Below are 26,471 nucleotides of genomic sequence, written 5' to 3' on the forward strand. Positions count from 1 at the left end.
CCCCCTTAGAGCTGGGTTTACCCTGCTGTAAAATGGGTGGTCAGAGTCCAGGGTCAAGGTCACCCAGCACATTGGGGTGAAACCCGCCTGAAGGAGGGTCATGCTCTAATGATTCTTGGGGGCAGAGGGGATGGCGGGGCCTCCTGGGCAGGTGGCAGTTCTGGTGAAACATTAACTTGTGGCAGCTCAGGAGGCAGTAGCACCACAGGAATCCCTTTCCCCTGGCCACAGGGCCGCTGTAGTCTCTCCTGTGAACCTGGGTTTCCACTGCATCTCCAGTGCCCGCTGTTTGTGGAGGGCTTGTTGACCAGAGAGGGTCATCAATCTGCCTGGGGCAGCACAGCATGGTGAGCAACTTTCCTGGTGCCTCAGGGACCCCTGAGGGCTACCTCCAAACCCCTGAGATCACACTTCATGGGCTCTGCTGTCAAGCATGGTCCCAGACCCCAAGCTGATAAAATCCTCCCATTCTTACATCAAAGCTGCACCTCTCTCTGTCTTTGTCTCTCTCTTCTCTCTGTCTCTATCTCTCTTCTCTATCTCTATCTCTCTGTCTCTGTTCCTCTCTCTATCTCTCTCCATCTCTGTGTCTCTGTCTTCATCTCTGTCTCTGTCTTTGTCTCTCCATCTCTTTGTGTCTCTCCTCATCTCTCTGTCCTTCTCTGTCTCTGTCTCTCTCCATTTTTCTCTCTCTGGCTCTCCATTCTTCCATCTCTCTCCCTTTCTCATAAGAAAACACAGGAACAATTAAACTTAACACCCACCCATCCTGTCCCCCCCTATACCCCCCAGCCACTCTCTCTCACACTGGTCTTGGTGACACCCTGATGGCCTCCTGGTCACTCTGCCCACCACCTCTTGGCTCAGACCTAAGGGTGGTATGTGGGTGTGTCCAGTCCAGTCCCGGCACTCAGATAGTTAAGGGGCTCCGCTGGAGGGGACCCTGGACCGCCCTCTTGGGCAGGTCCAGTCCTCGCCTCCCCTGCTCCCTGGGAGGTCATAGAACTCAGCGGTGGCAGTGAGTGCCAGGCTTATCCAGGCCTCATAGAGCTTGTGTGCATGGGGGGGGGGGTCTCAGGTGGTGGACGAGGGTCCCCAAACCCTCCAGAGCTGGGCTGGGAGCTGAATGACTTCCCCACGGGACCCAGGGCCTTTTCCCCAAGGGTCCTGATGCTCCCTGTTGACCCGGCAGAGCGTGGAGCAGGGGCTTGGGAAGGCACAGGCTGCTGCGCCTGGACAGAGGCCCCGCAGAAGTCTAAGTGGTCTTCCGTTCTGGTGTCTGTGCTGTGGGTGACCCAGGCTATCTTAATTGAGCATCTGTGGGCTCCAGGAGAGGTTGCAGGGTGCAAGAGTGAACTCCCCATCTAGGAGTGTCTCACAGGGGCGTGACTGGGCTTCCAGGGCCATGGGGCCTCACATCCATCTCCCCAGGTTCAGAGACGCCTGCAGCATGCGGCGCAGTGGGACGGCGCTCTCCTTCCTGCTAAGTGAGGTGAGCGGTGGGGGGTGGCCTATACAGGGCATTGGGGAGGGATCCCAGCACCCACCTACTCAAAAACACCCAGAACTGCCTGGAGACCCCCTTACAAGTGGGGAAACTGAGGCCCAGAGAGGCCACTACAAGTCTAGGGCTCACTCCAGGTGTCCAGCCCAGTCAGGGCTGCAGCCACTGCTTTGGGGAGTAAGGGACCAGCAGAGGAGGGTTAGCAGGGACTACTCAGACCTGGATGCCAGGTTTTGGATTGCCCAAGGAAAGGAGGCCGCACCTTTGGGGCGGGGCTGGTAGCCCCATTTTTGGAAACTGAGACAGGATTAAAAGATGGTAGTTAGCAGGATTTAGGTAGGGAGCTCATCCAGCAGGAGCTGGATTTGAATCACTGACGTCTGTGTGGCTGGTCCTCTCTCAGGGACTATTTTCTTGTGTAAAAAAAATGGGTTAAAATTGTGCTGTTTGAGAGAGGTCAGGATGAGCCGGTCCCCTGCAACATATTAACACATTTATTCACGCTGCAGCTCTCTATGGGAGAAGGATAGTTGTAGCCACCGCTTACAGATTAGGAAACGATGCCCAGCCCAGCCCTCCCTCAGGCTGAGCGAGCTTTGAACCTGGGCCTTGGGGAACCTTGTCTGTGCTCTGAACCCCTGTGGTGGAGCCACGCCTTCACTGCTGCGACAGCCCACACACCGTGTCTTCCTCTTTAACGTGGTGTGTGGGAAGGCCCTGGGCAGGCAGCCCCAGGGACCCCTGGCAGCTGGCTCCCTCTCTGAGCTGCACCTTCCTCCTCTGTAAACGGGAACCCCCACACACTCACTTGATAGCATCAGTCATTCCCACGGCATGCCTGCTGTGTGGGCCACTGCTGGGCATCGGGCACACAGAGGCTCCAGGGCTGGGGAGACAGATGCTAAACGAAGAAAAAGGATAAAGTATGGGGGCAGGTGAGTGTGAAGGAGGCTGCCCAGGTGAGGTTGGAAGGGCTTATTCGAGGAGGTGATATTTAAAGAATGGATGAAAACAAGCAGCCAGCCGTGGGGAGAGCTGGGGAAAGGGTGTTCTCTGCAGAAATCACAGCTCTTGCAGAGGCCCCAAGGCAGGTTGAAGGAGCAGCCACAAGGAGGCTGGTGGGGCTGGGGGCGGGGTGAGTGAGGGGAGAGGAAGGAAAGTGGTGGAGTGGGCAGGGACCAAGGCAAAAGGGGCCTTGGGGACTGCCATGAGGGGCGTGGATTTTATTCTAGGGGGGCTGGGAGCCACTGGAGCAGGCAAGGGACGGTTTTGGGGTTTGTCTTAGAGGCAGAACTTGGGGTTGCCACCAGAGCCAGCACATATTAATATCTTGAGCACCAGCAAGATGGACAAATCAAAACCAGCTGGGCCCTCCACAAGCCCAGACCCAAACATCTGGCTGTCTCCACTGGCTCCCCCTAGGAGTCACGTGACTCTCAAACCAAACCTGAATTGGCTCAGCTCTTGGTGCTTCCCCACAAATCTTCCCCATTCGGGAAATTGTAGCCCCACCCACCCAGGTAACTGTGACTACTAGTTCACTGGGAAATGACCAGTCACCTGTCATGATCACTAGTTACCTTTGAGTCCTCTGTAAAACCCCCAGAGCCATGGCCCATTTCGCAGCCTCCAAAACACATCCCAAATCCACCCATGGGCCATGTCCCGCCAGCGGCTGCCCAGCCTCTGCCCGGCCCTAAGCAGTCCCTGCTCCTTGAGGCGCACACAGGGGGCTTCTTAAAATCACAAAGCAAATCACATCCCTGGAAAGCTCTTAATCCACTCCCAGAATCAACTCCCAACGCCTCACCATACCCCTGCATCAACGTCCCACTCCACTCTCACTTTCTGCTGTTCCTTAAATCCACCAGCTTGTTTCCACCTCCAGGCATTTGCACGTGTGCTGTTTCCCGAGCTCTCTTCTGGTCAACTCCTTCTCCTCTTTCAAGTCTTAGCTCAAAGTTACCTCCTCAGAAAGTCCCCTAACTATGCCTGAGTGACATTATCTCCCCCCCACATCAGTCTCCAGGCCATTACAAGATTTAATTTTTTTTAAAGATTTTATTGGGAAAGGGGAACAGGACTTTATTGGGGAACAGTGTGTACTTCCAGGACTTTTTTCCAAGTCAAGTTGTTGTCCTTTCAATCTTAGTTGTGGAGGGCGCAGCTCAGCTCCAGGTCCAGTTGCCGTTGCTAGTTGCAGGGGGCGTAACCCACCATCCCTTGCGGGAGTCAAACCAGCAACCTTGTGGTTGAGAGGACGCACTCCAACAAACTGAGCCATCTGGGAGCTCAGCAGCAGCTCAGCTCAAGGTGCCGTGTTCAATCTTAGTTGCAGGGGGCGGAGCCCACCATCCCTTGCGGGACTCGAGTAGTTGAACTGGCAACCTTGTGGTTGAGAGGCCACTGGCCCATGTGGGAATCGAACCCGCAGCCTTCGGAGTTAGGAGCATGGAGCTCTAACCACCTGAGCCACCGAGCCGACCCACAAGATTTAATTTTATTTCTAGCATGATGGGAACTATCTTTTCATATCTATTGGAGGAATACATGAATGAATACGAATGTGGGCAAGTGGTGTTCCCAGGTGGAACTCAGTTTCCCTGAGCAGAAAACGGGCAGGTGACATCCGTGGGCCTCCTGTCCTGGGAGGGGCCCCACTGTTCACATTCACCCTACCCTCTCCTTCCCAGAACACCCTCCCAGCTTCTCGGAACCTGCCCACCAGGGGGAGGCTGAGTGTTGATTACTTACATTTCTGCTTCAGAATTCAGGTGCCCGTGGGTGAGGGTAGGATGTGGGATAGGGTAGGGATGGTCAGTCATGCTCAAGTGGGGGAGACAGTCAGGAATCCTGGGTCCTAGAAGGATCAGACTGGTGCAAAGAGCTGGGGACCACAAAGCTGAGGGCTGCTCAGTGCCCGTGTGCATGCGTGTGCTGAGTGGCCCTCAGCTGTGTGACCCTCAACAGGTCATTTCTCTCTGAGCATTAACATCCTCCTCTGTGACACGGGAAAAAGAGGAGGAAATGAGCTATGCCCTATGCCTGCACCTAGCGGCTCTGAGGCATGAACTCGTGTGCACTCCTTTCAACTTCTTCCCCAGCCCCTTGCCCTGGCTCTGGCCCCGACCAGCCTTGAGGTCTTAGACCTTAGTTTCCCCATCTGAATGTTTAGTGTGATGGTGGAGACAGACTCATTGGTGAGGTTCAGGGGCAGAGCAGGAGAAGGGGGCCTCCCTTCTAAGCTCCACCTCTTCCACAGCTCCATTTACTTCTTTGACCTCTAGCACACACTCCCTCGGCTGTGGATTCCAGGTTTTGTGCCGCGTCCTGGGGTCAGAACCACGGACAGCGGTGACTGGCTCATGGGCCACCACCCACCCTGTCCTTTTATCACCAAGGACCCTGGGAATCGGTACAGTTTTCATCCCTGTTTCACATAGGGAGAAACTGAGGCATGCTTGCCCTAGACCACACAGCATGAATTGAACCCAGCTCAGATTTGTTGGGCTGGAGAGCTCACACTCCGGATTCATCAATTCAACCTGATCGTTTGATTCTAAAATGTCTTAAGTGTTTACTCAGAGCATGCCTGCAAACATCTCCTTTAATTTCTCTTATACAGTCCTTCCTTCAAGAAATAAACTGAGGCTCAGAATCCAGAATCCCATCTCCACCATTTATTTACCAACTGCAACCTTGGACAATTACTGAACCTCTGAGCCTCAGTTTCCTTATTTGTAATATGAAGATAATGGTATAAAATGGCTTTATTGTGCCCTTGTAAGTTTGCACACTCAAGGATCTGCAAGGGATCTTTAGGACAGTACCTATGTGGAGTGAGTGTGCAAGAAAGATTACCTATTGGTACTGTCCTTGTTATTCACTTGTTTACTTACTGCATGTTTTATTTTTATATTTTGATCAATAATGTACGTAGGATAGAATACCATTACAACAAATATTATTATAACAAATAGCAGTATATATTACATGTTATAAATAATAAATATATTATTATTAATTAATTAATAATTATTTCTGCAATGACTGTAGTGGGCCAGACACTATTTGCATACTGCAAGGTTGAGGTCCAACTTCCCATTTCATAGATGGGGCTCAGAGAATTAAAGTCAGGGGATAAGTAGGGCTGAAATACAGCTCTTTGGGCCAGTCCAGGTATTTGGGTGAGGGCATCTCAGAGCCTCATGGTCCCCAGGGTCCCAGGGAGGTCCCATGGCTGGAAACTCACTAATGTCTTGCCACTGTCTCCCCAGCGGGTCCAAGAGTCTGCAGATTCTAGCTCAGCCCCCATGAGTCCCCTTGGCAGTGATATCATCCGGAGATGCTTCTCATTGCTGCCACCACTGTCGAACCACCTCGGGCACCCTGCAGAGACTGAGCCCAGCGCCTGTGTGGTGTTTACCATCGGGGCTCGAGGAACAGAGCAAAGCCACTGCCCAGCTGCAGGCAGGTGAGGAGGCAAATGGGGATCAAGGGAGCCGGTCCTGAGAGAGAAAAGCATCTCGTCTAGCTGGGCCTTTCATGAACTTGTTCAGAAAGCATTTATTAAGCACCTACTATGTGCCAGGCCCTGTACTGAGGATACAGCCATGGGAAAGTAGATGCTCACAGGCTGATGGTGGAAACAGATTCATATCAGCTGGAGAGATCAGAGTGCCATGGAGCCCAGAGGAGGCTTCTGACCCAGCATTGGGGGAGGGGTGAGGGGGTGAGGAAGGACTGCTTGGAAGAGGTGGCATCTAAGCTTAGCCTGAAGGATGAAGAGAAGTCAGCCAGGAGGAGTGCAGGGAAGGGTATGCCCATTAGAAGGAACAGATTGTGCAAAGCCTCAGACTTAGGAGGGCCAGGTGTATGAGAAGCTGAATACAGACTAGTGTGGCTGGAGGGTGGGAGGGGAGCCTGAGGCGTCGGGCAGGGGCTGGACCACACAAGACCTCATGGAGTGCAATAGGGAAAGCCATAGGTAGATTTTCAAGGAGTGAGTTGTACTATTGGCATTTTAAAAAATTCCCTGCGGCTGCTGTGGAGAGAACTGTCAGGGGCAGGGGTGGAAGCAGCAGTAGCCAAACGAGGAGGCAGTTCTGGACAGAAGATGACGGTGCCTGGATCAGGGCAGGAGCCACAGACTAGAGATAAGTAGGCAGATTCAGAAGGTATTTATGAAATAGACACACTGGGCATTGGTGGACACCAGCAGAGGGTAAGAGAGAGGGGGACCTGGTGTGGACAGCTCCTGGTCTTTGTGAAGCTCGTGGCTTCACAAGTGACATCCTTTTTCATCCTTGCAATGATGCCAAGAGGTGGGGACACCATCATTAGCCCCACTTTCCAGAATAGAAAACCAGGCTTTGGGAGGGGACGTGATAGCTAGCCAGTATCAGCACCCACGTCCCCCCCCAAGGCCAAGTTGTCCCTCGCCGTCAGTTTTGGAGGGTAGGGGATGGAGAGGGAGGGCAGGGACTGAACCATGAAAGTAAAGTACAGAGAAGAGTCCTGTGTTTTGCATCACCCAACAAGATGTGGCAATCCTGGGGCTTGGTCTTCATCTTGGGCTCCCTGGCCCAAACGTTTTCCACTTCTCCATCCTGGGGACACAACTAGGGTGGAGGGTAGAGTCTCCAGGGGTAATAGCCTCCTGAGCCCTCTGAAAAGATGAGGACTCTTCCTGCTCCCAAACGTGCTGCATCAAGTGGCCCCAAAGAGCCCAGAGCCCACACTGCCCAGCCCTGTTTCTGTCCACATTTACTTCTGTTAACCATGATAGAAAACTTTCACCCTCCCTTTGCCATTTCTCAGGAAATTATCCGTGAGATTAGAATGCCTGGTGGGCAGGGCCTTGAGTTTCTAGAACTAGGGAAGGAAGGGGCAGGTCTGTGAGGGAGGGCCCGGGCTGTCACAGGGCAAATGAGATCTTGCTGTTTCTGATGAGGGTCTGGGCATCTGTGTGGCTATAAAAGGGTGCCCCTCTCTACCTACTCCCACTGTTGACAGCTCCAACCAGAGGCAGTGCCCCAGACATGTGAGGGTGCTGCCACAGCCCTCCCCATTTCTCTATCCTTCCCGGATCCCTGCCCTGCATGGGTGGGGGGGGTGTATTAAGGCTCCAAAGAAACCCCACCTAGGACTGAACTGCTAAGCCTACCTTCCTGAGCTTGATGGAAAGACAGCCATTTGTGCTTACCTCTGAAGGCCACAGCCCTTGACTCTGCTTCCAGACTCCTCTTGCTACGGTCACTGGGGAGGGTTGAGGACCCGCCGCTGTAAAGCCTTCAGCACCTCCAGGGCGGATGGCGCCCTGATCTGGAAGTGCTTTGGAACCGGTCTCCCTGCCCTGGCTTCAGCACCAATAGGTAGCAGACACTCCCTCGCTATCTCATCCACCCGAAGCCCCTGACTGTACTACCTTCGTCCCTTTCAACATCAAAAGCAGGGACAGCGCCTTGTCACTGGGGGTCTCCCGAGACCCTGTCTCCCTGCTCTCCATTTGGCAGCAAGAGCGAGGGCAATTTCTGTCTTCTCCATTCCAAGCCCATGTCTTGATTTTTTCTTGTTCAGCAGTAGGAGAAACAGCAGACCATTCTCAGCGCTGGGGGTCTCCCCAGCCCCTCTCTCCATCCCCCACGCCCAAGTTCTTCTTCCTCTGCTATCCGTCAGCACCACGAGGCACGGACAGCTCCCCAGTGTCAGCCCCACCGTGAGCCCCTATTTCTACCTTCTCCCTCTCAGTACCGCCTGTGCGGACAGCTCCTTACTGTCGCCTCCACCCCTGGCCCTGGCCTGACCTGGGCACAGACACTGCTCGCTCCCGGGACCGCTCCCACACCCTGCTCTCTCTGCTCCCCTCCTCTGGCGCATGGAGACCTCGGGGTCCAAGAAGGGCCAGAGGCATCCAGCGAGCTGAACTGCGCTCTCAGCCTCCAAGATTTAGCCCGGTCCCCGAAACACCTGTGGCGGCAGCTGCGGCGCCCCATCTGCATAGAGCAGCCCCTCCACTCGGACCAGGACAAGTCTGCCTGCCGCAGCGACTGGGACGGGGACCGGAGGCCCCGGCTCGAGAAGTCGCAGCGTTCCTGGCCCACCTCCTTCCACAGGCGGTAGGTGGGGGGGGGGTAGGGCTCTCCCTCGGCGTGGGAGAAGGGCGCGCAGGACCTGGCAGGAGTGGTAGAGGGTCTTTGTTTCTTCAGGGAGCAGAGGTCTCTGAGGCTTAGCTGAGGTTGGTGCTTTGGAGGAAAATGCTGGTTTTATGTGGGGTGGAGCTGGGGTAGAAGTGTGTGCCCCGCTGTGCCAGGTGTGGTTGCCTCTGAGTGTGTGTGTGAGAGTGAGCAGTGTGTGTTCTCTGACCTGCTGGGTGAGTTTCCACAGCCAGCTGCATCTCTGTGGGTGACCAGATGTATTTTGGTGTGTGTACTCCGGTTATGTATGTATCTGTGTGTTTCCCCTTGTGTTGCCTGTGGGTGTGTGGACGGGCGGACTGTCCTCACTCCTGGAGTATCCTCAGATGTTTGTGGGGTCGTGGCCACCTGGAGCATCTGAGAGGGCCAGGGCAGGTGGTCCACAGCCCTGGGGGGAGGAGCCTCCTCTGTGGCCTGTCCTGCCACCACCACCACCCAGCCCCCCTGCCCACGTAGCCTACAGGAGGCAAGGAAGACTCTTGGGGAGCCTGAGCACAGGATATTTCTTCCATATAAAAAATGATGGGATCAAGAGGAGGGGAGTGGAAGTGGGGGAGGGGCTACTTCTGTTACATATAAAAGATCAGAGAGAGACAGAGAGAAACAGCAGGTGAAACAGGCACCTTGGGGGTGGCCAGGGGTAGGAGTCTCCGCCATGGCTTGAGGGCAGAGGACCAGTGTCCAGGAGCCCCAGGCCCTCCTTAGGTGGGAGGTGAAGCCAGAGAAGGCCAGATCTACAGTCCTGGGCTTGAGATCAGGCTGGTGACCTCAAGTGAGTTATTTTTCTCTCTAGACCTTCATTTTCTCCCACCTTGGTCCATGCACCTCCTGGGCCCACTGGCTTCTTGACCAACAAGCCTGGCCTAAGCCACCAGCCTGGACTTCTAGCAGCCCTAAGAGGCATCTGGGGCAGCTGGGCCCCATGGTCCAGAGGGGTTGGAGCTTTTCCCAGGTGATCCAGCAGGCCCCCAGCCCCCACCACCCAGCCCTCAGCTCCTCCTGCCCCCCCTCTCCTGGTGACTCATGATTTTCCATCTTCAAGAAAAAACAAACAGAGACTGGGTTTGGGCCCTTCTGGGGTGGGGGGAGAGCCCACGTGGCTCTGGAAGGTTCTGAAAGGAGTGTGTCCCTGTGTGTGGGGGGGTGAGTGCGGGCCTGTGCATCCTGTCCATGCGTATATGTGCTGATGTAGGGGAGGGGCTCAGTCCTCAGGGCTGTTGGGTTCAAGGCCAGCCTGCTACATGCTCCCCAGCAAGCGAGTCTTCCCTGGAACTAGCTTCGATGAGACTCAAACACACTTCTGTCCTTTCTGCATTGTTTTGAGAACTTTCTGTAGGGGAGTTTGGTCTCCCACTGTGGCTCTCCTCCCCACTGCCCCAGGTGGCTCATCTGGGTCTGGGAGGGTCCTAGCATCTTGTTCATCAAGCATTTATTAGCCACCTACTGTGTGCTAGGCCTGTACTGGGGAAACAGCCATGGGCAAGCAGGTGCTCACAGGATGATAGTGGAGACAGACTCATACCAACTGGAGAGATCAGGGTGCTGTGGAGCCCAGAGGAGGCTTCTGACCCAGCATTGGGGGGTAGGGGGTGAGGAAGGGCTGCTTGGAAGAGGTAGCATCTAAGCTTAGCCTGAAGGATGAAGAGAAGTCAGCCAGGAGGAGCGCAGGGAAGGGTATGCCCATTAGAAGGAACAGATTGTGCAAAGCCTCAGACTCAAGAAGATCAGGTGTATGAGGAGCTGAATACAGAATAGTGTGGCTGGAGGGTGGGAGCAGAGGCTCTCTATTTATTTCTTAAGCATTTATTGAACATATAGTGAGTGTTGGGCCTCGAAGGCACAGCTGGGAGCAAGGCAGACCTTGTCCTATCCTTGAGAGGCTGATGGGCAAGGCAGAAACAAATCAAATAATCATGATACAAAATGTGAAATTGAACCTGTGAGAGGAGGGTGCTTTGAGAATATTTATCTGGCTGGTCAAGGAGGGCTTCCTGGAGGGGGTGATTCTCCAGCTGTGACCTGAAAGATGAAGATTCAGCAGGGGAAGAGTGTTTGGGCAAGGGCATGGGGTGGGAATGAGCCTGGCTGGTTCTAGGAACATCAAGGAACAGGGATGAAACTGGAGCAGAGTGAGCCAAGAGGAAAGGGGCAGGGTGACCAGCAGGGGTCAAGCCTCACAAGACCTTCTGGAGAGGTATAGATTCAGATGAGGGGGCAATAGGGAGCCATAGGAGGGTATGGAGCAGAGGAGGGTGGGATCAAAACCATGTGAGCATCTACAAATGTGACTCAGCCCCCACTCTCCTGTCTCTGTCCAGACTCTCCATGGGGACTTGGGAAAGTCATCTCTCCTCTCCAGATCTCAGTTTGTCTGTAAAATGGGCATAACAGCACCTACTTCCTGTCTCGCTGGAAGTGGCAAAGGAAGTGGCAAAGGAGAAAAGTGCGTACCCAGGGCAGGGATGCTCAAATGGGGGGAATAGAGACAGTGACGGGATAAAGGCACCAGAGACTGCTGGGCACCTCCTCAGGTCACGCAGCACACAGGGACAAAGTCAGGATGGGGGTCCTTGTGTCCACCCCTCCTTCAGCCTCTGCCCTTTGCAGGGCAAGGTTTGGGGTCTCCCAGGATCAGGCAGGTCAGGATTCCAATGCTAAGTCCCAGCTCTGTGGCTCAGATTCTCCATCCAAAAAGCTATTAATAACTCATTACTGTTAAAACTGTTAATAAAATATTTACAGTTGAATCTATTAGTGAAACATTAATATGAAACTATTGATAAAATATTAATGTCAGAGAAGCCTCTGGGACTTCAGAGGAGTTGGAGCCAGTTAAGCATTACATGGGAGAGGGCTCAGGCCAGGGATCCCACAATCTCTACCACTCGTGGCTGTGTGACCTCAGCCAAGTGAACATACCTGTCTGTGTTTCAGTTTCCCCATTCCCTAAATGAGCAAAATAGTCCCCACTTTTGGGAGTTGCTCCAAAAATCAAGTGACTTTTACATGCACAGTCCTTGGCTCAGAGCCAGGCAAGTAGGAAGCACTGTTTGTAATTATGTGCTTAGTCTTAACCTTCCATTTCACATCTGTGGCTTCAGGGGAGGGACTGAATCCCTCTGTGCCTCAGTTTCTCCTTGGGGACATGAGGCTATGCAAGCCCTTCCCATGGGACTAGGGTGGTGTCAGGGCTCCTCGGACAGACTCTGACCCCAGCGTCTCCATCAGGCCAATCCTGGCAGCCTCTAGCCCCTGGGGACCGGCTATAATTAGGTGCAGCCACAGCAGCTCCAGATGGTATTTTTGTTTTGGGGACAGTGAGTCTGGTTCCCACCAGGTGTCTGGTTGCAGGGCCATGGGGACAGAAGGGGGCTCCTGGCCAGGCGTTTGGGACTCCTTGTCCTCCTGAGCCCCAGCCTGACCCCTCTCTGAGGCTCCACTTTCTCATCTGTACAATGGGGATAATAGTGTGGCTGTGAGGTCAGGAGAGGGTCAGGGTTTCCTCCCTGTGGCACATCAGGTTCCCCCACTGAAGCCCTGATCACCCCGAGCCGTATCTCATATTCTCCTAAGTGTGCCAGACATGTGGGTGCCCCACAACTGGTTCAGTCCCCCAGGGGCAAAGTCCAGGCAGTGGGGGATGTCACCCCACAGCAGCGGGGCTCAGAGCTTCTCTGTGGCCTCAGCTGGGAGACCCAGCCTCCCTGGGCCTTGGTGGCCTCTGCCAGTGACACGGGCGTTCCAGTTCCTGCCTCTGAGTGTGACATCCTCTGAACCTTGATTTCCTTTCCTAAAGAACAGGGCAGGGGCACCCCAACCCCAGCATTCCAAGAGTAGAACACCTGGTATAGGCCCCTGAGTCTCCCCAGACACCAAAGGTGAGGCCTCCCTTTCCAGCCCCCCAGGGACCTTCTTGGGGGCGGGGGAGGCAGCTGATGATGCTTCACAGAACGGAAGGTCTGACGGGAGTGGAGTGCGGATGTTTGTCCAGTGGAGACAGCAAGAGAGGGGAAAGGATCCAGAGACAGGGCCTGGGGAATGTCAGAGCAGGGGACAGGGGTCATGTGGGGACTTGTGAAGGGGGACTAGAAGAGGGGGAGCTGGTTTCAAGCCCCCCTTTCCTGTCCTGAAGCTTTGTGTTTGTTACCACCTATGTCTCCATGTCCCTACCTGGCAAAGCAGTAAGAGTTTGTTGTTTCTGGGCAGCCCCTCTGCTCTGTGCTCCTGCCCTTCGTTTCTCCATCTGGAAAACGGACTGAGTGGGACTGGAATCTCTGTGTGGGATCTGGGCAGCCCCTCAGCAAACTCCCTGCCTCCAGTGCTCTGCTCATAATGGAGAGTGCTTCCCTTTCTGATTTTGGTGTCTCACTCTTTCAGCCAAGTTAGCTCAGTGAGCTGCATTAATGTGGGACATGTTGACAGAGGAAAATGGAGAAAAATCAGGGTCCTGGGCCGCCCTCAAAGAGGGGAAGCAGAGTGGCGCCCGGCCTTGTGCCTCAGTTTCCCTGTTTGTCCCCGTGGAGGCGTCCCAGAGCGATGCAGCGGTGAGGAGGGGCGGGTGCGCCCTCTGCCCTCTCCTCACCAGCTCCGCCCCCGCGGCTGTCCAGAAAAGGTCCCGCGCAGTCTGCACTCTGTCCAGCCCTCACGCTGTCGCAGTAATGCAGGTCCCCACCGCGCCCACCCCGACCCCTGGGCCTGACTTCCCCAAGGACTCGCCGCGCGGCTCCCCGGGGCTCTTCAGGAAGCTCCTGGTGAACCAGAGCATCCGCCTGCAGCGGCGCTTCACCGTGGCCCATCCACTGTGGTGAGGCGAGAGGAGGGCTGGAAGGGTCACTGGAACTACCCGGCTGGAGGTGGGAAGGGCACGGTCAGGGTCAGGGGGGTCAGAGCATGGACGCTCTGCCCCTCCAGCTCTTTCTCGGTATCTCTTTCCCCGTCCTATCTCTGATTCTCGCAGATGGTGACTCTGTCTCTCCATCTCTGTCTCCCTCCACCCGCTGAGTGGACGCATGCGGGGAGGGGAGTGGGGAACAAGCCGCTGTCGCTTTCCAGCTGTGTGGCCCAGAGCAGGACGGGCTGAGACTCACTTCTCCTCCTGACCCTCTGGCCGGGGACAGGCAGCCTGAGCTTCCCGGCAGTGAGGGGAGGGGTGAGGGTCACTATTCCCCTTGGTCTTCCCTCCATCCATCCTGGCTCTGGTGAAAACATGGCCTGGGGGCTTCGCGGGAAACCCTGGGTGTTCCAGGAGGAAGACCTGGTTTGGTGGGGGCCTTTGAGGCAGGGTGTGCCCAGTGGAAGAGAATAGTTGCATGTCCCAGGCTGAGAGTGGACCCGCGGGGCCTCACTCGGTGGCGTCCTCGAAAGACTCCTCACCGCTCTGGGTTCAAATCCCGACCCTTCACAAAACCACTGTGACTTCGCGGGGGCACAGGGGCGAGGCTGGGGTCAGAGGTGGAGCTTGTGGGCACCGACTATGTCTGTTACCTTGCTCTGGGTTAGTGCTGCATTCGCACCCCCTTGATAATTTGGCAGCTGGAGGTCTCTTCTCCAAAGTCACATGGCGGCCAGTGACAGCTGGCGGGGGTGGGTACAATCGTGACCGTGGCCCCTGATGGCGCTATTGCAGTCCGGGAGTCGGGTCCCGGGCCTCGGAGAGCGCCCCATTGCACCACACACCTGCGAAGGGTAGTCCCTGCCCAGGGTTCTGGGGACATGGCAGGGTCTCAGAAGGTGAAGGTGGAGGATGGCGGGTCCCTCCGATGACCTCGTGCCTCAGTTTACGTGTCTAACCGATAGACAGAGGCCCCTTTCCCACAGTCAGGGCGACCTCACTATGCGCTGCCAGCGTCACGGAACCACCGCCTGACCGCCTCCACCTCCCCCCGCTCCCGGTAGTTTAAAGCAGAAAGAAAAATAACTTCCCTGCGGCAACCAGACCTTAACCCTCTGTGCCCGCTCCTTGGATTCGAACCCAGCACCCTGTGGCCTCCCCCGGCCTCAATTTCCTTAATTATCCATAGATGCGCTTTCCTAGAACCTTTGAGGAAAGGCGGGGAGGGGGAGGGGTCGCCACCCCGAGGCCCCCCCCTCGGAGGGCGGATTAGGGTATCCTCTGCTAGCCCACCCCTGGGAGCGTCCCTCAGCCCGCCCCCGCGACCCTGCCAGGCAGGGAAGGGTTAAGAAGCCCTGCCCTCCCGGTGACGTCACGAAATGGGCGCGCGCGCGCGCGCGTGGCCGGGGCTTCTCTTGGAGCCGCTGAAGCCAAACTGGCTGAGAGCAGTCGGACATAGCCGAGCACGCCCGAACTTAACTGAGGCCGGACATAGCCGAACGTTCCCAAACGTATCCGAACCTGCCCAAGCGCGGTCGGACGCAGCTAAGTTCTACCGAACTCACCCAACCGAACTCAGCTGGACCAGGTCCAACCCTGTGTGATCAGCTAGAATTTAGTCAAACCCGGCCCTGCTTGACCGAGCTAGCCCGAATCCAGCTGAACCAGAGAGAATCCAGCCGAATCCCGGATGGGGTCACCTGGCGGAGGACCAGGTGGACACTGGCTCTTGGCCAGAAGCCCCAAGTCGTGGGTGGTCCCTGGTGTCTCCCTGTCTCCTTCCTGACACCCTCTCAAAGCCCATGACCCACAGGCAGCCCCTTTGCTCGGTTGCTAACACGCCCTCCAGCACCTCTGTTCTTGCCCCACACCCTCTCCCACTCTCTGATCGCTGACCCCACTGGGAATGAGCATAGATCCCCCCTTACTCAGTCAGAGTGTGGCGGGAGGGAGAGGCAGCACTGAGAGCTGGGAAGTGGGGAATGGAGATTGCCTGGAGCTGGGGGCGTTGTGGGGAGGATGGTCTCCTGGGAAGAGGACACAGCCTGTGCAAAGGCCGTGCCTCCTCGGGGGAAGAGGAGGAAGCGAACAGCCAGGGCATACCCGAAAATGAAGCAGGGGAGTCGGGGAGGGGACCAGATTGAGCAGGGCCACGTAGGCTGAGGGTGGGGTCTGGGGCTGGGGGAGGGGACAGGTCATCCAAGGCGTGAACAAAGCTGGTTGGGGTTGAAGGGAGGTGCGGTGCTCTCCTGGCTGTGGGGGGCCTTGGAACTGGCAGGATCTAGGCAGGACCCAGGCCCCTCCAGAGAGGGGAGCCCAGAAAGTCGTTTCCAGTTCCTGTGAACTTACCATGCGATCTGGAGCTCTGTTTCTTCCTTAGTAGTATGGGTGCCTCATGAACTCCCAGGTGCTCAGTGAACGCCCTAAAAGTGACCTCAGAGAAGAGAGTCTACCATGCTCATATTAGATGTGGGGTGGTTGATGTCCAGAGAAAGGCTGAGACCTACCAATGGTTTCATGCAGCCACTTGGGGAGAGACCTGAAACTAAGATCCTAGAGTCCAGATTCGTCCTAGTGGAAAGACTCTAGGTACAGACATGGAGACCAAGGCATAAGGGGTGCAGGGTCCCTGAGTACAGGGACTGAGTAGAGGTGTGACTGTGGGGCAGGTGGACAAACCGAAGGCTACTCCTGCCCGGTCCACCATGTGACCTTAGAGAAAATGAGGCAGAACAGATATGGGCCACCACCAGCCATCAGCTTGCCAGGATCCTCGTTCTGACCACGCCACCTCTGCTTCCAGCTTTGACCTGGACAATGGGCTCTCATGCAGGAGAAGCGCCCTGGACCCTCAGTCAGGGCCTGGCCTTGGCCGGGTGGTCCAGGCCCCTGGCCAGTACAGTCAGCGGCGAGAATCCTTCCTGTATCGCTCCGACAGTGACTATGAACTCTCACCTAAGGCCATGTCCCGGAACTCTTCTGTGGCCAGCGACCTGTGAGTCCACGGCTGGTGGGATGGTACCTCCTTGTCTCTTCTTCCTTCCTTTATTTCTCCATTCAGCACACCTCCTTCAAGTGGCCATTTGAGCTGGGCTTTGAAGTTTAAGTAAGAGTTTGGCAAGGCAGCTCATTTATTCAGTTGAGCATACCTAGAATGATATATGGGGACCTTCTGTGCTTGATTTTAGGCTGGGGTTGGGTGGCAATCCAGAAACATTAAGTACAATTGGCAGCAACAGAAAAAATACCTTGATTTGAGCTTCCTGGTAGCCATAATACAAAGGGAAATATAATATCTGTCTTGCTTCTAACACCCCTGCTGCCCTGGACTCAGTTTCCCCATTTGTGAGGTAGGGATAAAGTGGTCGGAGGGGCTGTGGTGGGTTTCAGGGGAGAGTCAAGTGACAGGAGCCCAGGGACCAATAGGACACCGGAAGGAGGAGTCGTGAAGGCACTATGTGCTCAGCTGAGGGCATAGTGTGAGCAAAAGCTGGAGGATGGGAGCGCGCAGGAGGTCTCCCTGGTCACCTTTTCTGGTGTCCCATCTCCCCACAGACATGGAGAAGACATGATTGTGACACCCTTTGCCCAGGTGAGTGCCCACTCCTCCCTCTCCCCGTGTGAGCCATGCAGGCGGAGTTCACCCTCCCTTTGCAATTCTGATCATACCCCTCCCGACAGGTCCTGGCCAGTCTGCGGACGGTTCGGAGCAACGTTGCGGTGCTAGCCCACCTGCAAGGCCACACGGCAGCCAAGTATGCAGGGGATGGGCGGGGGTGGGGCCTGGCGAGGAGGAGAGGCCTTCACGTGCAGCACCGGGGAGGGGCTGTGGAAGAGAAGGGCAGGGCCAAGATGAGGGGGTGGAGCAGGCATACAAGGTGGGTTGGGGGGCGGGGCCAAATGGGTGAGGCGGGCCACCCCTGAGCGGACTGTACTGCAGGCAAGCATCCATCGGGAACCCTCCATCTGGCAGTCAGCCCCCTCCACCTACAGGTAATGCTCCCGCTCCTACCCCTTGTTCCCACTGTGGGTACTGCTGTGAGTTTCCTCCCCAAGGTGATCTCCCCTGCCCCTGAGTCCTTAGGCTGTGCTCATTGTAACCCCTTAAAACACCCTCGGGGATGGAGTCTTATGGGGTGGCTGAGGCCCAGAGAGGGGCAGAGACCTGCCCATGGTCACACAGCCACTTGGGGACAGATCGGCAACTCAAATCGTAGGGTCCTAAGTGGCCCCATTGGGAAGGGCTCCAGGGTCCAAATGTAGAGAGGGAGGCATAAGGGATTTGGAATCCCGGAGTGGGGTGGGGCAGGCCCCTCACTGACTCTGCCCCCAGAGGACACTGGGCAGAAGCTGGCTTTGGAGACACTGAGCGAGCTGGACTGGTGTTTGGATCAGCTGGAGACATTGCAGACGCGGCACTCGGTGGGGGAGATGGCCTCCAACAAGGTGAGTAGGACCAGAGGCCAATATCATTTGCTTCTGCCCCCAGTGTCCCTTCATCACTGTCCTTACTTTCCCCTGCAGTTCAAGAGGATGTTGAACCGGGAGTTGACTCACCTGTCTGAAACCAGCCGTTCTGGGAACCAGGTGTCTGAGTACATCTCCCAAACCTTCCTGGGTGAGTTGTGGTGGCTCACTGTCTGGGCAACATTACAGAGGTAGGAAGAAGGAAGAAAAGAAAGACTTCTATTGCAGAGCTCAGTTTGGGGAAGATAAAGCCAGACATGAACACCCCCAGCTACGTGAGTGAAGGCTGGACCAGAGGGAGAAACAGGAGGAACTTTCAGGAAGAGGGGGACATTAAAGCTAGGGTTTTGAAGCATTAGTAGAAGTTTTCCAAGGAGGAGATGGAGGAAACCAGACAGCTGGGTCTTCAGCTTGGGGGATGGAAGGACATTGGGCTGTTTGGGGAAAAATACTGAGCCCGAGGGGTCATGTCCAGTAGAAGTGGTCACGAAGATCAGCCATGAACAGAAGAAAGGGGTAGCTACAGTCCAGACAGGAACTTTACTCTGAGCTTACTTTGATCCAGGTAAAAAAAATAGGTTGATCCCAAGGCTTGGCAAAGTCCGGGACTGGAGTGAGGCTAGGCAGGACAACTCTAGCAGGTAATTTGGCTTCTCTGAGCCCCACCCTGCCCTGCCTACAGACCAGCAGACTGAGGTGGAGTTGCCCAGGGGAACCCCCACAGAGCCCCTGAGGCCCATGTCTCAGATCAGCAGCCTGCGTGGGCTCCCCCACAGTGCCAGCCTCTCCACAGCCACCATCCCACGCTTTGGGGTCCAGACTGACCAGGAGGGGCAACTGGCCAAGGTGGGTCCCTAACCAGAATACTGAGACCCGGGTTTGAGTCCTGGAACTGTTTGGATGCCTTATCTTGGGCCTCAGTTTGCCCATCTGTGTACTGGGCAAATGGGGCTGAATATAAGTCCTAGGGCCTGAGGGGCTGCAGGTCCAGATTCTGGGGAAGTTGGGCTGGGGTCAAGCTCTAATTCTTCAAATTTTAGGAACTAGAAGATACCAATAAGTGGGGGCTTGACGTATTCAAGGTGGCAGAGCTAAGTGGAAACCGGCCTCTCACAGCCATCATATTCAGCATCTTTCAGGTACCTCCTGTGCCCTTGGCTTCCAATACCCTTGGATTTCCTTCACCCCCACCTACCTCAAAACCTCAGGGATACATATACTTCAACTCCTCCCTAACACCCCTGAATGGGATCATTTGAGCAGGGCATTGAAGGATGAATAGGAGTTCACTAGGTTGAACAGTTCATTGCTGATTGTCAACAAGCCTCAGCCCTGGGCCAAGGCCTGGAGGGAACAACTGTGGGAGTCAGGGATGGACCAGAGAGGAAGGACAGAGACCAAGTGAGTTCAGAATTGAAGGCACCCTGGAAGAGGGGGCATTTGTGAGATGGATAGGAGTTCAGAAGGAGAGAAGGCGTAGGAACAGGACCCAGAGGCTGAGGTCCTGACTGGGGACCTGTGATGGACCAGGAACGGGACCTGCTCAAGACATTTCAGATCCCAGCGGACACACTTGTCACTTACCTGCTGACCCTGGAGGGTCACTACCATGCCGATGTGGCCTACCACAACAGTCTGCACGCCGCCGATGTGGCCCAGTCCGCGCATGTGCTTCTGGCCACCCCTGCACTTGAGGTATGGCCCTATGGGCAGCCTAGGCAGGTACAGGGTGCGGGGAGCCTGCCCCTCACCTATTATGTCTGTGCCCACTCAGGCCGTGTTCACAGACCTGGAAGTCCTGGCCGCCATCTTTGCAAGTGCCATCCATGATGTGGACCATCCTGGGGTCTCCAACCAGTTTCTCATTAACACCAGTGAGTCAGGGGACCCTGCCTCCACCTGTCAATCATGTGATCTCCGGCGGCCCCATCCCTGCTTTGAGCCCGGTGTCCCTGTTCATGAAAGGTTCTCTCCCTTAGATTCTCAGAGTGGGTCCAAGTACATACTCAATAAATGAGAGAATAACAAATGTGACAGACATGTCCTGGGCCCACTGAGATTTTAAAGTTTAGGGTCCTTTGAAATATCTGAAAAACTCAGTTAATAAGTTGGGCACCTCTTAATTGGGCACCTCTTGTATATAAATGACTCAGGAGAGCTGGGGATGAGAGTGGAGACCTCTCATTTGAGGATCCCAGAATCTAATTAGATGAAAACTCAGTTGTTCATTCAACCAGCACTCATTGTGCACTGTCCCCTGCCATGCCAAGTCCTCAAGGAGTCCCCAGTCTTGAGGAGGCAGAGCAGAACACAGATGCCCCCAGCCCTATGGCGTCAGGGCATGGACAGAGGGAGAGACAGGACCCCAGGAGGCTTCCTGGAGGGGGAGGGCATTGGAGTTAGGGCTTCAATACATGAGTAGGAGTTTGCCAAGTATTCGCCAAACCTGGCTTTTGGTGGAGTGGGTTGGGGGGGCAGTTCTTGAGGCTCTCCACCTCCCCCCCAGACTCAGAGCTGGCGCTTATGTACAATGATGCCTCAGTGCTGGAGAACCACCACCTGGCTGTGGGCTTTAAGCTGCTGCAGGCAGAGAACTGTGACATCTTCCAGAACCTCAGCACCAAGCAGCGGCTGAGTCTGCGCAGGATGGTCATTGACATGGTGAGGCCACAGTGATGGATGCGGTGGGGCAATCTGGGCCTGGCTGGGGGTTCAGTCAGACCCGGACATGTCCCCATTCTGAGTCTGAGCTTCCTGGTCTGTAAAATGAGGTAATGACCTTCCAAGCCCGAAGTGAGGTGTCCAGGCCCTAGGTCCTGGCTGTGGTTCACAGACAAGCAATGTGGAAACTGAACTTCTGGGGTTTCAGGTGCAACTTTTTCTGAGCCTTTAGTCTGTTTATTTAATATTTTTCAGGCTGGGAGATACCAGTAAATTTTGGGGTCTTGTACCTGATTCATTCATTTTACAAGTATTTATTGAGCAACTATTGTGTGCTTGCCCTGTTCAATGACCAAGACAGTTCTGGTCTTTCTGAGACTCTGGTTTGTGGGGGGAGATGGACATGTGGGTGGGAGCCATGATGGAGACCCATGGGCAGAGCTGTGATGGAGAGATGCTCAAGGTCAGGTAGGGGTTCCCCAGGAAGGAACACTGAAGCTGGGGCCTGCAGGGTGGAGAGGGCCATGGGCTGGGGAGGAGTGTTCCCAGTAGAGGGAACAGCATGTGGGGAGGGCTCAGAGGAAATCAAGGGTCCAAGGGAAGAGGAACTAAAAGTTCGGTGAGACCGAGTCGGGGCCTTGGGCGGTGAGCACCCCCAGTGGGAGCATCATTTATGGCAGATGGAAGGTTTGGGAAGAAGTTTTGAGACTTATCTGATTCTCAGAGTAGCCCATGGGCCATGTGTGGGTCACTTCTGGGCTGGGTCCACATGGGTCCAGCAAAACTGATTTTTAAACAGCCAGACTTCCCTCCAAATGGCTGAAAACAGCTCTCCCAGACACGTAGTGGCCATAGGGAGGTTTGGGGAGCACCAAGTCAGGTCCCTCTCAGTTTCAAGTTCACATGTGGCTCCCATGTCCCTCTAGATAAGTCCCCTACTCCTCTCTGAAGCCCTCTCCACTCCCACCACCCTCCACTGCTCCTGCGTTCACTTGCTCTAGCCATAACTGCCTTCTCAGCATATCCAGCCCCAGGGCCTTTGCACAGGCCACATCCTGGGCTGGGCCTCACTGCTGCCCTCAGACACATCTTACCTCAGTTCCCAGATTTAATCTTTAACAGGTGGGATGCATCTTGTGAACCCAACAGCCTTGGTGATGGGACCGTTGATTCAATCCCTCTTGTGAGCTGGATTTGCAGCCAATCTCGTTATATCCCACCATTTCGCAGATGAGGACGCTGAAGCCCAGAGGGCTGAGGGTCCGAGTGGGTGTGATGTCTGGGAATGAGGGACAGGAGCAATGCTTCCTCCTGTCATGCCCCCCTCACCTGGCCCCAGGTACTGGCTACTGATATGTCCAAACACATGAACCTCCTGGCTGACCTCAAGACCATGGTGGAGACCAAGAAGGTGACGAGCCTGGGAGTCCTGTTGCTGGACAACTATTCTGACCGCATCCAGGTGTGTAGCCAGGTGGACCCCGGGGCCTTGGTTTCCACGCCTCTCATTTAGCTGCATTTATGAAGCATCAACTGTGCCAAACTTGAGGAAATGGAGGCACTGAGAATCAAGTGATTGTGCCTCAGCCATTCCCTCCCCTCCCAGGCCTCAGTTTCCCCACCTGTAAGAGGGGTGTGTGTCCATGGTGCCAGCCTGTAGGAGACTGTTAATCGGGCCTGAGGGTGTCTGGCCCGAGCTCTCCTAAGCTTCGGTCTCCCCAGGTCTTGCAGAACCTCGTGCACTGCGCTGATCTCAGCAACCCCACCAAGCCACTGCCCCTGTACCGCCAGTGGACGGACCGCATCATGGCTGAGTTCTTCCAGCAGGGTGACCGTGAGCGTGAGTCAGGCCTGGACATCAGCCCCATGTGCGACAAGCATACGGCCTCGGTGGAAAAATCCCAGGTTGGAAGGCGACGGGGAATGGGGGAGGGAAAGGAGTAGCCAAGCCGACCCCGTGAGCTCCGGCTTGAGCCCTGGTGGGCCAATGAGGGAGTGTGACCTAAGCGCATGGTCTGCCCTGGGCCAAGTGGAGTCATCCTGGGCTGCAGGGAGAGGGATCTGAACTCACAGCATTTGGAAATGTCTGTTCTGAGTGGTGTGGGGGACCCTGAAGGGGCTGTCAGTCTGGGGGACACGTACATCCAGTGATGAGGAGTTAGGGCTGAGGTGGAAGGAAAGACTTAAAGGCTGGGAGAGTCCAGAGATGGGGAGGGGAGGCTTCTTAAAGGAAGGGTTGTTTGAAGAGGGTTTTGAAGGATGAGTAGGAGTTGGGAAATGGCATTCCAGGCAGAGAGAACAACCTGGGCAAAAGGCCTGGAGGCTGGACGGGTCTAGGTTTCAGGGTGAACCTCTTCCCCCATAACCCTGTACCACCCCACAGGTGGGTTTCATTGACTACATCGCCCACCCACTGTGGGAGACATGGGCTGACCTGGTCCACCCAGATGCACAGGACCTTCTGGACACACTAGAGGACAACCGCGAGTGGTACCAGAGCAAGATCCCCCACAGCCCTGTGGACCCCATCAGCCCTGAGCGAGGCGGCCCTGACAGATTCCAATTTGAGCTGACTCTGGAGGAGGCAGAAGAGGAGGAGGAGGAGGAGAGAATGTTGGCCCAGGAGGCCTCGGAGTCCCCTGACACTGAGCTCTTATCCGCTGAGGCCAGACCAGACCCTAGGGACTTATGCCTGGACAACCAGAGGACCATGGGCAAGCCCTGCGTGGACCATGAGGGCAATGTGATGGCTGAGCCCTTTGGCACCTAATAGCCGCTGGTGAATGGGGAGACTTTCTAGGAAGAGGTCCCAGGTGACCCACGCTTTGCCTTCTCCACACAGAGGGAGACAACCAAGCTTCTAGTTATAGGCAAGTCTCAGGGTCAAATTGGAGGCATCTGTCTGGGGTCCACTCTGACCCTGGGCTCTGCTGAGAGAGCGCTCCTCCTCCAAAGTCAGCTCTGAAGCTGGGGCTGGGTCAGGCCCAACTTCTCCAGTGATCACTTTTGAGCCACATCCATCACATTTTTCTTCCATTCTTTATCAGATGTTTATTGGGCACCTGCTATGTGCTAGGCCTGCACCTGCTATGTGCCTCTGGGGTAGCCCTGCGCAAGAGGGTGGGGAGTCAGCTCCAAGGAGATGCTCTCCGCAGGTGCCTCCTATACATCTTCTGGGCAGCTCCCTGCAGGAGAACGGAACCTTGAATGGCGGAATTTTTGGCACCAAAGCTTTGTCCAGTCCCAAGCCTAGCTCTGGAGCTCTGGGGGAGGGTGGCAAGAGAGCAGCAAAGAGAGGGCTCTGTGTGGGGGCATCTCTGAAGACTGATGTGGCCTGTCCCTGCTTGTGTATCGGTTATTGCTTTAAGTCTCTGTAATTTCTGTTTTCAGGATGCACCTGCTCCCTGTTCTCTCTGGCTGTAGGACCTCCTGCTGGTACCCCCCCACACACACACATTACCCCTCTTATAGAACAGCAACAAAAACATGCAATTCCCCCCCATGGTGGGTCTTTGCATCTCCTGATTCTGAAGGTGCCCCAGACTCCCCCTAGGGAGGCCTTTTGGGCCTCAGTTTTCCCAGTACTTGGGGGAAACTGAGGCCCAGATCCTAGTTAGGGCCTGATCTGGTCCTATGGCCTGATCCTAGTACTTGGGTAAACTTTGGTTGAGGGGTGGTGTCTTTGACCGCCCTGAAATATCTTAGAAACGTGGGGCATCGAATGTTTCTCTGGGGTTAAATAAATCCTATTACCCTAAACTACAATCACACCTGCTTCACAGATGGGAAAACTGAGGCACGGAGCAGTCCTTTTGTCTGCTCAAGGCCACGTAATTGGGCGCCGGACTTTAGCCAGCGGCGCCCCCTGGCGACAGGAGGTGTGGCTAATGGGGGGGGCGGGTCCTCCTCGCCTGGCCGGTTGCCCCTCCTGCATCTCACCCGTTGGAGGTCAGCCTGGGGCGGGAGTGACCTCACTCGGAGCAGACGAGTTGGCTCTGCATTCAAGTCTCAGGTTCTTTTCCAGTCTCTGGAAGGCTTACTATTTCCCACACTCTTGCCTCCTTCCCAGAGTGCCTGAAAATGTATACGTGACACAGGTCCTTGCAGTAGCCTCTGGCTTCCAGAATAGCTGGCTTCATTCCTAAATGATTCCACTGATAATTCATCATCATCACAATTAATGATCAAATTCCACAGAGGGAGAAACGTCATCTGGGTCATGAACTTGATGCATTTCCTTCCAGACCTTTAAAAGGCAGAGATTTAGGGGATGATTATTTATAATTTTTTTCTCCCTCCCCCTTTACAAGTAATACATGTTCACCGTAGAGAATTTGGAAAGAATGGAAACATAAAGAATAAAATAAAATTCTGTTATAACCTCATTCATAGACCATCTGCCTTCAGCATTTCACCTTATTTTCCTCCAGATTTTCCTCTACCTGTTCATAAGAACACTCGTATAGTCCCCTTCAATTTGGGCTACAGGCATCCTCCTGCTCTCCCTTACTGATAACACTCTACCCACACTGGCTTTCCACACGCCAAGCAAGGTCCCACCTCAGGGCCTTTGCACATGCTGGCCCACCAACTGTAATGCTTATCTTTCCCCTCATCCTCATCCTTTGGGTCTCAGCTCAGCGACCTCTCCTCTGGGAAGTCCTCCCTGACTTGCCACCCCAGGCTGGAAACTGGTGGAATCTCGGGGGGATTTTTTGATTCGTGTCTGCCACGTTCTCCAGACCATGATTCCAGGAGGCCTGGGTCAGGTCCACTGTGCCATCCTCAGTGTCCCCAAAGATGGATTTTGACAACTTCAACATGTCCCTTAACCCCCTGAAGCTTTTGTAATTTCACTGGTAAAATAGGCTCTTTGCAACAACAGGTAACGTTTAAAGAAAGCGTGACCCGAGCCAGGCACTGAGATACATGCTCAAAGTGTAAATTAATTCTGCTTCTTTCTTCTCCCATTTTACTGATGTAGACACCGAAGTCACTCACATGTTCCAGGTCTCCTGTATTCTGTTTGGGGTTCTTGGCTTTGTGGCTCACCCTAGACTCAAAAAGGAGGGTGGAAGAAGGTCTTCAAGAAGCCTTGGAACTTCCAGCCCTTGTGAAATGGTAGGGTGACTCTCAAGACTTCAGTCTGCCCTCTGTTAAGGGAGAAAATGTTGCCTGTGCCACCTGCTCACAGAACTGGAGAGGGGCCGTCCCTTGAGCTTGTTTAGTAAGATTCAGGGTCATTGCATTTGCTGATCCCTCTGTTTGGAGCACGGTTTCCCCACTCTCCCTGTGGCCGGCTCCTTCTCCTCCTTCAGGTTCCTGCTCAAATGTCATTTCTTCAGAGAGGTCCTCCCTAAATTCCCTGGTCAAAGTCACCCTCTCTCCAATCATTCATTCATTCATTCATTCATTCATTCATTCGTGTCATATCATCACAGGATACCTACTGTGTCATAGGTCTAGGTGCTCTCAGAGCTCTCAGATGGCTAATGGATAAAAACTTAATCATTTCTGATGTGTCAGGAAGGAGAAATATGGTGATGTGATAGGAGGTGACAGGGTGAAACTGAAGAAGGTGGGTGTTGATCGGAGACCTGAAGGGGATGAGAGAGCCAGGACCAGAGAGAGCTGGGGAAGCAGTGCTCCAGGCAGAGGGAACAGCAGGTGCAAGGGCTCTGAGGCAGGATCGCATCTGGAACCAGAGGAAGGAGTGTCTGACTGGAGGAGAAAGATGAGATGGGAGGTAGCTGGTGCGGACCTTGTGGGACCTGGGCTATGGGAAGGATTCTGGACTTTACTTTGAGTAGGA

General features: G+C 54.9%; 1 protein-coding gene across 2 annotated transcripts; it reads left to right on the forward strand.

Moving 5' to 3' along the window:
- The first annotated feature begins 244 nt into the window (after positions 1-244).
- Positions 245-25,044, forward strand: PDE4C (phosphodiesterase 4C). 2 transcript variants are annotated; one of them, XM_019736940.2, is made up of 17 exons: positions 245-347; positions 1,432-1,492; positions 5,782-5,978; positions 16,335-16,526; positions 17,087-17,123; positions 17,213-17,286; positions 17,472-17,524; positions 17,865-17,977; positions 18,056-18,149; positions 18,681-18,844; positions 19,039-19,137; positions 19,529-19,693; positions 19,773-19,872; positions 20,505-20,659; positions 21,999-22,121; positions 22,382-22,564; positions 23,043-25,044. In XM_019736940.2, exons 2-17 carry the CDS (start codon positions 1,451-1,453, stop codon positions 23,427-23,429), a joined length of 2,178 nt encoding a protein of 725 aa, XP_019592499.2. In that variant the 5' UTR covers positions 245-347; positions 1,432-1,450; the 3' UTR covers positions 23,430-25,044. The 2 variants fall into 2 exon arrangements, with proteins under 2 accessions (XP_019592499.2, XP_019592500.2); XM_019736941.2 differs by lacking the exons at positions 245-347; positions 1,432-1,492; positions 5,782-5,978 and adding an exon at positions 13,310-13,504.
- The last annotated feature ends 1,427 nt before the right edge of the window (positions 25,045-26,471 follow it).

Source organism: Rhinolophus sinicus, linkage group LG07, assembly GCF_036562045.2.
Source record: "Rhinolophus sinicus isolate RSC01 linkage group LG07, ASM3656204v1, whole genome shotgun sequence".
In the NCBI taxonomy this organism is placed as follows: Eukaryota; Metazoa; Chordata; class Mammalia; order Chiroptera; family Rhinolophidae; genus Rhinolophus; species Rhinolophus sinicus.